This window comes from Micropterus dolomieu, linkage group LG18 (assembly GCF_021292245.1).
Source record: "Micropterus dolomieu isolate WLL.071019.BEF.003 ecotype Adirondacks linkage group LG18, ASM2129224v1, whole genome shotgun sequence".
NCBI classification, from domain to species: domain Eukaryota; kingdom Metazoa; phylum Chordata; class Actinopteri; order Centrarchiformes; family Centrarchidae; genus Micropterus; species Micropterus dolomieu.
This window is the reverse complement of record NC_060167.1, coordinates 34,681,929-34,693,658: the sequence shown is the minus strand read 5'-3', so window position 1 is coordinate 34,693,658 and position 11,730 is coordinate 34,681,929. Positions and strand designations below refer to the sequence as shown.

The 11,730-nt window shown below is 37.9% G+C and overlaps 1 protein-coding gene across 4 annotated transcripts in view; it reads left to right on the top strand.

Annotated features, from left to right (window-relative positions):
• Nucleotides 1-11,730, top strand: part of LOC123956496 (calcium-dependent secretion activator 1) — a 153,601-nt gene that overhangs the window by 77,304 nt on the left and 64,567 nt on the right. For all 4 annotated transcript variants that reach the window (XM_046028711.1, XM_046028713.1, XM_046028710.1 and 1 more), the window contains exons 12-15: nucleotides 1,515-1,616; nucleotides 1,689-1,752; nucleotides 1,988-2,111; nucleotides 10,358-10,464. In XM_046028711.1, coding sequence (XP_045884667.1) covers nucleotides 1,515-1,616; nucleotides 1,689-1,752; nucleotides 1,988-2,111; nucleotides 10,358-10,464 — 397 coding nt within the window. The remainder of the gene's footprint in view (nucleotides 1-1,514; nucleotides 1,617-1,688; nucleotides 1,753-1,987; nucleotides 2,112-10,357; nucleotides 10,465-11,730) is intronic.

Sequence of the window (11,730 nt, the reverse complement as noted above, 5' to 3'; positions counted from 1 at the left end):
CATGTTATGTTAAATAACAGTCATTATAATTTTCATGCGTCCTGGTGCTGGGGGCACATACTGTCATTTGCCTTGATTTGTGTATTTTCTTATATCATCATATCAAGAGTTTTGGGATGGTTAGGATTTCCAACAATAAAGGTATGTTCACACTGGGGTATTTCTTTTGTACCAACCTGAGTTGGATTGCCCCCTACAGTGCAACTTTTTACTAGTGTTACCAGAAAATGAGATTGACTCAGATTTTTACATACACAGTAAAAGATTGAGAACGATTTCAGCATTGTGCAATTTTGTTTGTGGTATTAATATTGTTCTGTACTGAAACATCAATGAAACCTTTTATAGATTTACCACAGTGATCATCCATCCATCCATCCGTCCATCCATCCATCCATCCATCCATCCATCCATCCGTCCATCCATCCATCCATCCATCCATCCGTCCGTCCGTCCATCCATCCATCCATCCATCCATCCGTCCGTCCATCCATCCATCCATCCATCCATCCATCCATCCATCCATCGTCAACCGCTTATCCTGCATACAGGGTGGCGGGGCTGGAGCCAATCCCAGCTGAAATCGGGCGAAAGGCGGGGTACACCCTGGACAGGTCACCACAGTGATCAATGGCTGACAATTAAAGAATGCCATAAATTATTTTAGAATATTCCCGAAATGCTGTATGGTATGGATTGTTTTTCTGTGGAACCTAATTAAGATAATGCCATTGAGGTGGAATCAGGTCCAATTTAGTAAATATTACTGTAATAATATTATTACACTAGTAGTGTAACTAATTACTTTTCTAAAACAGCAATATTGTTACAGTTACTAATCCAAGTAACTCTGCGTTACTCGTTACTGAACGCACCATCCTTGACGTGATTGTGCGCCACCAGACTTTGTTGTTCATGCCCGCTGAAAGCCAAAACTAAAGGAAGGATGGAGGGAGGGAGAGAGGCGTTCTTTCCACAGCTATAAGTACTGCCATTACTGTGTCACAGTCTAAGTCCCCCCCCCCCCTTCTGCTGCCGCCCTGTCATTCTGTTGAGCACTGGAAAGTAACGTAACAAGTAACGTAACTAGTTACTTTTATCACCCAGTAATAAGTAAAGTAATAATATTAGTTTTTAAAGGAGTAATAAGTAACTAGTAATATATTATAATTTCCGAGTAACTTGCCCAACACTGCCCAGGACTTGAAAGGATAAACTGAGGTCCTGGACGTGAACTACCCCTAACCTCATGGTGCTGAGATCTGACTGTTGAGCTCTGACTCAAGTCTTGTCTCCCATCATGGTTTGTTGTTGAGATTCAGAGAGGTATGTGTGAACGTAATGTACATGTATGTGAAACATTGATGTGCACAATTATCCACCAATTTTGACATGACATTTGAAAGTGTATCTTATGTCAGTTAGCGCTCTACTCAATTCCCCAGCACTGACACACAGGCTGCCTGGAGAGACTGCAAAACCTTTCATTGCTGGGGAACGCTGTTGTCTTTCAGGCCTGATGGTATTGGCACAGTTACTGTAGAAGAGAAAGAGCGCTTTGAGGAGATCAAGGAGAGGCTACGGGTACTTCTGGAAAACCAGATTACACACTTCAGGTAGGAACTGTGCACAACAACGATGAACAATGATGAGGGTTCAAATAAAAATCACATCTGTTGTTTCCACAGGTACTGCTTTCCATTTGGACGGCCAGAGGGAGCACTGAAAGCAACTCTGTCCTTGCTGGAAAGAGTAAGTAACTTTTGCTGCTGGACAGATGCATTCTGTCATCTATAACCATCTCTTCAATCACTTAATTTTATGCCTACCGGACAGTAAAAGTGTTGTCATTGATCCACATATATGGTTATGATGTCTTCTACTGGTGGGCATACAACCTGTTGAAATTTATCATTATTTGTCTTATCATTTGTCATTATATGGTTTGCTGTACACTGAAAACTTTTGCTGTGTCTTTCCTTTTTAGGTTCTGATGAAAGATATTGTTACTCCGGTTCCACAAGAAGAAGTCAAAGCTGTGATCCGTAAGTGTCTGGAGCAGGCAGCTCTGGTCAACTACCAACGCCTGTCAGAATACGCCAAACTTGAAGGTAAATTACTGCTCCATCATCTTTGTTCCTACTTGCTGTTAATATAACAACTCTGCTGAGTATGTTAGAGTCACTGTGAGAGTTTCCTGTCACACAAGGATTCAAATGTGAGAGATTCTAAATGCAGTGTTGAGGGGATTTCTGAACCCAGTGTGTCAGAACTTGCAAAATTTGGCTATATTATGGTGTTATTATTGATAAGCTTATAGAACATTATGGGTAGCCAGTCAAAAGTAGTAAACATGTTCTCCAAGTTTGACTAACCAAGGATATTTTTAAATACTGTAACAAGTACTGTTTTTAACCAAGGTGTTGTCTTCCAGCTGTTGGAATGAACAGCTTAAATTAGCCGTTGATACTTTCATGTTACATACATGCAGTCAAATTATAATCTTCACAGCATTATCGTAAATTGTGCATGAAAAATGTGGATTGTCGATGGGAAACATAGAGTAAAGCAACTATACTGTCATATAGTATATTTGACGGCATTTTTGAATTTCAAATATGAATTTGAAACTTTTTTCTTCACAGCTGCAGAAATCTTTCACTATATATTTAATGACACGATACTTGTTTTAAGTGGCACATTCTGTTTATTTTGCTTTATCTTCAGCCTATTTTAGTATCAAATGTACAGTAAGTAAAAATGCATTCAATTCAAAAGCTGACTTCGTCCACCATGCCTCAGCTTTCTTTTTCAGCCGAGTCCTAAACTGCCTCTATCTTCCACTTTGGCCTGCCTGGTAGCTGAAGTGATACTTCTTATTTTTCCTTACTCTGCCTTCCTCCTCCTTGCTCTCTGATGATTTCCATACTCACTCCTCTCTTTTACTTGTCTATTGGCTTTTGCTGCTTCTCATTTGCTGCTATTTGAAATCAGGAAGGCCAATAAACAAGTCATGATGGGACTGCCCTTTGTAGTAGGGGTGGGGGGAAAAAATCGATACAGCATAGTATCACGATATTTTCTGTGAAAATAATGTATTGATACACAGAGGTCAAGTATCGATCATTTATTATATAAATTGCACATGGGAATTTGACTTTTTGGTACTATAATGATAAAATCAGTTGCTTTTTCAATCCAATAGAAAAAATGTTTTCCTTTTGGGACACAATTTGAAGTCGGAAAAAAGGTAATAAATTGCAATTTATCGCTATATTGTTAAAATCGCAACAATATCATATTGTGACATAAGTATCGTGATAATATCGTATCGTGGGTCACCTCTGGTGATACCCAACCCTACTTTGTGGTAGTTTTTTTTATCTGTTGCATGGTCCAGGTTTTCTTTAGTAGGCATCATAAACATTTCGCAGACCTCTGAAACTTGCTATTCCAAGCTTAGTCAAAACAATCTGGGAATTAATTCAGTGCAGAATTTTCGGTTTGTATACATAAATGTGATACTTCATCAAAATATCTCTTTCACTTAGGCTACTGTCTCTGTGACTCTAAACCTCTACAGGAACACTGACATTTGGGAAATATGCATTTTGCTGTCTTTGCAGCTTCATCTCTATGTGTTCAGTACAGAGATAGGTCCTGGATGTATTGTATGATTTACTCCAGTTTAGCACAATTAATCTTATTAATATGTTGTATCTTGTTAATTTGCAAGATAGTCATTAACCCACCAACGCAAGAGTCATCTGGCTTTTGTTCACAGAACAGAGGTCAAACCTGGCAACCTCATTATGAGGACTACAAACTTGTCTAGTTCTACATGTCCCAAATACACAAGATAAAACATATAAATGTGACACCTAAGAATTTGACAGAACTGTCTATTTGACAGCGCTTGACTTGCTATTTTCTCACTGCTTGCAGTCTCTGTGCTAATCTAGGGTAAACATGTACAGAACATACAGTATCTCTGTAACAAGGACACGTGACACACTAGGAAGGTTTTATTGCATTTATATGAGATCCCTATCACTGGTTAATCCCTAAAAGTTATAGAATTCCACAGAATAAAATTAAAGAAGAATAATATACAGTCGCAGAAAAAGGTATGTGAACACTTTGGAATTAACTGGATTTCTGCATAAATTTGTCAAAAATGCTTAAACTAATACCACACAAACATTTATATATTTTTATGTTTTTACTAAACACCGCGTAAACATTCACAGTGCAGGGTGGAAAAAAGTATGTGAAACCTTGGATTTAATAACTGGTTGACCTTCCTTTGGCAGCAATAACCTCAACCAAAGTTTCCTGTAGTTGCACATCATACCTGGACAATGGTCAGGAGGATTTTTGGACCATTCCTCTTTACAAAAGTGTTTCAGTTCAGCAATTGTCTTGGGATATCTGATGTAAGTCACTTTCTTAAGGTCATGCCACAGCATCTCAGTTGGGTTGAGGTCAGGACTCCACTCCAGAAGATGTATTATCTTGTGCTGAAGCCATTCTCTTGTTAATTCACTTCTGTGTTTTGGATCGTTGTCCTGTTGCTTCACCCATCTTCTGTTGAGCTTCACTTAGTGGACAGATGGCCTTAAATTTTCCTGCTAAATTTTTTGATAAAGTTAGATAAAGGAATTCATTTTTCCGTTAATTATAGCAACACTTCCAGGCCCTGAGGCAGCCCCAAACCATGATTCCCCCTCCACCGTACTTACAGTAGGGATGAGGTTTTGATGTTGGTGTGCTGTGCCTTTTTTCCTCCACACATGGTTGTGTGTTCCTTTCAAACAATTTTGGTTTCGTCTGTCCAGGAGTGGACATCTAGGTGCTCATTTACAAACTTAAGACGTGCAGCAATGTTTTTTTTGGACAGCAGTGGCTTCCTCCATGCTGTCCTTCCATGAACTCCATAATTGTCCATAATTGAGTTTTACGTATCGTAAAGTCGTCAACAGAGATGTTAGCATATTCCAGAAATTTCTGTAAATCTTCAGCTTACACTCTAGGATTTTTCTTAACCTCATTGAGCATTCTGTTCTCTGCTCATTCAGTCAACTTCACAGGACTACCACTCCTAGGTAGAGTAGCAACAGTGCTGAACTTTCTCAATTTATTTAGACAATTTGTCTTTTCATGGACTGATGAACATCAAGAGATACTTTTGTAACCCTTTCCAGCTCATTCAAGTCAACCAAATCTTAGGTCTTCCGAGAGCTCTTTTGTTCGAGGCATGGCTCACATCAGGCAATGCTTCATGAGAATAGCAAAATTTAAATTGGTGTGTGTTTTTTTATAGCACAGGGCAGCTCTAACCAACACATCCAATCACGTCTTATATATTGGACTCCAGGTTGGCTGACTCCTGACTCCAATTAGCTTTTGGAGAAGTCATTAGCCTAGGTGTTTACATAGGTTCCATCCTGCACTGTGAATAGAATAGACTTGATCAGATAATGCACATTGAAAGGAGTACAAGACAACCACATTTCCCAAATTGTTTTTGTTCAATTAACTCTGAACTACTTTGAATGGTCGATTTAAGACGATGTCTATAAAGAAACCATCACCTCCCTGAAGACACTAAGGAAGATGAACCTTAGTATCTCAGTTGTGATTGCTGATTATCCCCAAAACCCCTGTCCATCATACTGGTGTGTTTCTTGACCTATGGGGAAATTCAGAATTTAAATTCTTTACCTCTGCTTGGCAGAACGAATGGTTAATCCAACGTAGACAGCCCATAATAGAGTTGAGGACATATTTCTAAGGAAGGTTCTCAAAGGTTCTGGTGCAGTTTAAGTGATTAATGAAATATTATAGCGTTACTCAATTCATATTGATACACCCCTATTATTATGGTAAACAAACTATGTAACATCTGTTAGTTTCTACCTGGCATTTTATGTAATGCTGGGTTATTTAAAGCTCAAAGGGAGAATAAATGTAATAACAACCATGACATATTTTTATCAAAATTTGTTATAAATTCAATCCATCAAATATAATTTTGATATATTTCAAAATGTGCTATTTGATTTCAAACAAAACTACTACCTAAAAGTATCCAAAAATGTTTAAAATGAAGTCAATATAATTTGAGAATAATATGCATGTTTATAAAAACAAATCATTCTGTTTCTGTTAAAGGTTTTAGTGAGGAACAAAAAATTAGTGACAATGAGTATGTAATGATTTACTGACCCAGTGAATTTCAATTTCAAAACATAAAATCTCTTCTCCATCCATGTTGTGACAAAATAAAAGTTAAAAACATTGTTAAGAATTGAATTATCCAAAGAAACAAATGGCATAAACATGACATGATAAAATTGTTTGACGTAAACCATTATACTTGTAAGTATAGTAATAGATTTATATTAATTTTATCACAGTTCTGTTATAGATCATGACCAAATAAAATGTGAGTTTTCATTTCCTTTTTAATATTAGCACAAAATGCAGAAATCTAAAATAAAAGAAATAATTTGATTTGGAGTAGTTCTTGCTGTTTTCCCAGTCCTCTTCAGTAAAACTAAAAAATACTGATATGACGCAGAGCCTATGATACAATCAATACTACATTGAGATTTCAAAATGATACATATTGCACCTTTGATACAATACATTTTACATTTTAATTCACTGAATACTTAGCATATTGGCATAATACCAATATGCTTTTATGGCGTGACATTTGCGAAATGTAAGATACTAAATATCATCTTACACCAAAAATGCAAGTATGGACCTCGAAAACCACATATTGGTCAAACCTCTGTACTCGTCCTCTCTGACCCTGGCCTCTCGCATGCCTCGGTATCCTCCCCCTTTCTCTGTAGGGAAAAAGAGAGAGATGTATGAGCATCCTGTCTTCTGCTTGGCGTCTCAAGTGATGGATTTAACCATTCGTGAGTACCTTCCTCACTCCCCACCTCTGTACCCTTTTATTTTTCTCTTACAACCAGTATGCACCCCAGCCTCAACAAGTGACCTCACATTTATGTCATCCCTGACGTCCTTTGGTTTGTTTGTTGTTTTAACTTCTTATTACGTTTTCTTGATATGTTTCAAGCTTATTTGGTCTCTTAGCGACTCAAAATCCATTCTAATCTTTCCATGAGCTGGTTTTCTGTCCTGCCCAAACCACCTGTTCTTTGTCTGTCCGCGACTTGAATGCATTTTTACTTTGCTTGTGTGTAAATCCTCTTAAGTGTTTATTATCACGGTACATTCAACCAGGATACCCACATCCTGCAGTTATTTAAAGGGCATCTTATTCAGCTCTCAATCCTTTGAATGAAATATCTTTGGACCCAGGTTAGATGAGTTGTTAAAGGAAAGGTCACACATTCCTTTTAAACATGCTTCTGTTCTTGAATGAAACCACTGATGGCATATATTACAATCATGTTAACAGTTTTTTTATGCTTTTTCAGATGGCCTATACTGGAATTTAGGTCAAAGTGAAGATTTGTTTTGTGTCCTTTTTTCTTGCTTCTTCTAAAATCTCCTATATCACAAAATGCATTTAAGCCCAGAGGCTGCAGATAGATGTCGAAAGCATTGCTATTTAATAGTCAGTCTAATCTTTACCTATATTTCTGACTCCTGTCTTCCATTGCCCCTTCTTATACTACCAGTATTGAATGATCTATTCTCTTTCACACTCTCCCTGAAACGTTACCACCTCTGCCTATCTTATGTCCATCCTTGCAACTTGTTCCTTTTGTATTTGTAAATTTCTTACTAAGTGGAGATCTCAGAAAAAACTGAAGGATCAAGGGGACAGTGTACTGTATGTGAGACCTCTGCTGTTAGCTTATTCCTACCTTAAACCATACCGCCATAGACCCTTCCAACTTGCTGATTAAGTTTGACAAAGCAAGAGTCTATAATAGGTTATAGAAAATATAACTTTATAGAAAACTATTTGTCCGTAGTTTGCAAAACTACACTTCCAAACTCCGACATAATAGCTCTGACTTGACAGGCATCACTACATCCTGACAATCCCCCCTTTGAACCAGTACAGAAGTCCCATTCTGTGAAAGCTTTCAGCCTTGTTTGGATGACTTAAGCTCCAGCAGGCAGTCACCCTGCTGCTTTTCCACAACATCACTGTGCCGCAAGAGCTCTGCCAGTACGTGGACTGGACACAGTCAAGACTGTGACATGGCCAATTCAACCCCTATAAAGCAGTGTGTATATGTGTGTGTGTGTGTGTTTGTTCTTATCCATTAAGATGATGGTACTGACACCAGAATGAGACAGCATAAACCAAAGCGTAACTCACACACTTTGGTCTTTTTAAGACATGTATTGTTTTATTTCAACATTCTAAGATTTTTTGTCAGATGATTCATTGATCTGCTCCAACCAAATAGCATGCTGACCATTACTGAAGAGCTATGCTATAGAGTAGGAAGGTGTGTGGGTTGTAAAAGTATTTCCCCAATGTTAAATTAAATAAGTTAAAGTAAATAAGCTTATTTAAATCCTTTATTAATTAAGCCAAACTCACATGCAGAACCAACACCTCTGCCAAGACATTTGGTCTCTCCACACCCAACCTTGCAGCGCTAAACAATAACACCATTGCATGCATTGCAACCTCTATAACACAGGACATCACACACCCAATCATCACCACCTTAACCTACTGCCCCCCAGTGCAGGTACAGAGCACAGAGGTGCAGAAGGGCTCACTTTGGGAAAAGCCTAATCCCTGCTACCATAGCCACCTCAAATAATAGGCCTCGCTGAATTGGTCTGAGTGTGAATTGTTGTCTGTCTGTGTATATTGTTGAAGTGTCCTGTTGTCGTCTGCTGTGTACAGTGCTGTGAAGATAGACAACTGAGAGCAAAAAATGATCATAATAATAAAACATTTTATTGGAAAATGTCAATTTAAAAAAACTGTTTTTTAAATACTCTTGCAAACAGCATTTAATCAGTACATAGGACCTTGGACCAAGGATACCTTCAAAAGTAAAAATTACATTTCAGTTTAGAGGCTCAAATCGGTGTGATATGTCATTCTGAGTTCCTTCCAGACTAAGAGTTGGAGCTGAAGTGGTGCACACACAGGATGAGGCAGGTGGACACAAGTTACATTAGTTGAGACGTGGCATGATAAAAGCATGAACAAATTCTCCAAAGATAGGAAGTTTACATTATGCATGCTTGCATATTTGGTGTCAAACGAGTGTGTGGGTTGTGAGTAATACAATAGCCTCTGCATTGGTCTAAAACTGATATAAAATCCAAAAGTGCATTGATTGTGCTGGATTTATCCACATTCTCCTTCAAAGTTAAACCTCTATCTTCACCCCACCACTTGTGAGACTTCAAATTGTTTGAATCTTGCTTTTTGGATGTTTCTTACTGCAGTGGTCTCTGGGCCTCATTTGAGGTCTTTTGTTGTTATGTAAAATGTCTTGTACCTTTGCATACAAGTTGAATTTCATCCATCCAAATGTAGGAAATGCTCCAACATCCAACGATATTACTTTTATTGGCATAATATGGAAGCCAAAATGATGATGCTACTTCACCACCCAAAACAATCAAAATGTAAACTAAGTCAGATGCTGTGCGGATAAGCACAGCATAACACCACATCACTGCATGATGAGTGTTCAATGTACATGCTGTTCACATCCCTCATCAGGTCATGTTTTTGGATGACATCATCACTGTGCGGTCACAATGACTCGTTTGCTACGTACCACAGGCCATCACTACTTTCAGCCACCCAACAGTGCTTTTAGATCTCAAGGGGGTAGTGTTTATAACAAAAATGCTTTAACAATATGTAGCAATGCTGAAATTACAGTATAACCAGGGCTGGGTAAAACATGTGTTGCCTCAAGAAAATATAGTATACAATCAATAGAATTAGATCATATTGTAGACCGGAATAGAAGTCTAGAGAAGTCTTTTGTCCGAAATTATTGAGGTCTGATATCCAGCCCTAATTTTATCAAGTTGATATTTCATACTTGTATTTTTAATATCAGCGTGAGATTGTCCCAGTGGTTTAGGCTGAGGATCAAGACTGGACTAAGGATCACTATTAAGGCAATATCTATCCAGAATTTGTGAGTGACTTAGTCCTTTAGCTCCAGTGTTTGGGGAGTAGGCAGGATAACATGCATGTTGTTTCCTTTTGTGCAATTGTACTAATGTATCAAAGACACTTTTATAACTCGGACCAGGGATGTTATTGTACACTTAGTATTTATAGGAACAAGGGCCTTTGTTTAAGAAAGAATCGAAACTGATCCAACTCGGAGGCTGCCCACACTGACCCTTGACCTTTGTGCTCCAGAGAATGTAGGGCGGTTAGTCACCCCTGCCAAAAAACTGGAGGACACTATTCGCCTGGCCGAGCTGGTGATTGAGGTGCTCCAGCAGAATGAGGAACACCATGCTGAGGTTAGTGTGCTCATGCATCTGTGCTCACACACAAACACACACACAAATAAACACAGACAAGTAGTTTGATGGCAGTATGGGCTGGTGGCTGTCTCAAAGAACATTGATTGCAAAACCAGTTATAACAAGACTGAAAAGATGGAGCTAAAAAAAATAAAACTGAATGGCAGCTAGGGTTGTCTCTCCACCGGCTATCTCAGCTACTGTTATTATGAACCTCATTACTATCTAACAGAACTTTACTGTAAGATGACCAGACTTCTGAAATGGTTTGGTGGTCAGTATGTCATTAAAAAATATAATGTTGTTATATATGAAATAAAAAGGGGGACGATTTTGGTTATAATCTGTCAAATATAACTCGTCTGAATGAAATCAAGTCATTTTGAGGCATTTTGCTGCAATCACTTTCTGGCAAGTATACTGCATTTTATGTGTTGTTTTGGCCATTTAATGGTATTTTAATTGGTAAAAAATAGGCTACTAGTTGAGTTCTGTAAAACGCAAAGATGTCATTTATACTGGGAACGCTGGGGACATGTCCCCACAACTTTTTGAAACAGCTGATGTTGTCCCTATCACTTTTTGAAAGCATTTGTGAAAAAACAACAACCAAATACTGAAAAACTGCTTGCAACAAGACATGTTAAATAACAAATGAAAATGCTTTAAGAAAGGTTTATTTGCACAACAAGAATTCAAAAAGAATGCAATGCAATGTAATATATAGAAGAAACAGATCTGCTCCACTATATTTTTATGTTTTGAATTGTCACCTGCCACCTGAATTTTGTGTTTCCCTCTTTATAAATAAAGACATTCCTACCATAAATGGTGCAGAAAATGTCTCAAGAATGCAGGAAATTAAGTGTTTGCTCAAAATCTTAATGACTATTTAATCTAAATGGATTTAAAATATATTCTTGTCATGTTCTTGTGACGCAAAGCTGTGCATCATTATGTCTCATGGCTTTCGTCCAACCTCTAATCTGTGCCCTTAAATGTCCCCACCACTTTTGAACACGCCACTTTTGAACACAAAATGGTAAAACGTAACCCTCATAAATTAAATCAGTTAATTTTGAGGCAGAATCTACCTTTCAGTCCATAAGTAGAAGCTGCAATCACTTTCTGGCAAGTAGTATACTGCATTACAGCAGTAAGTCATTTTAATTATAGGCTTCATTCCATGTTCCAAAGATAAACAAGAATAGTAGACATAGGCCTACCAAACACATAATCCATCGGCAACAACACGCTTCTATT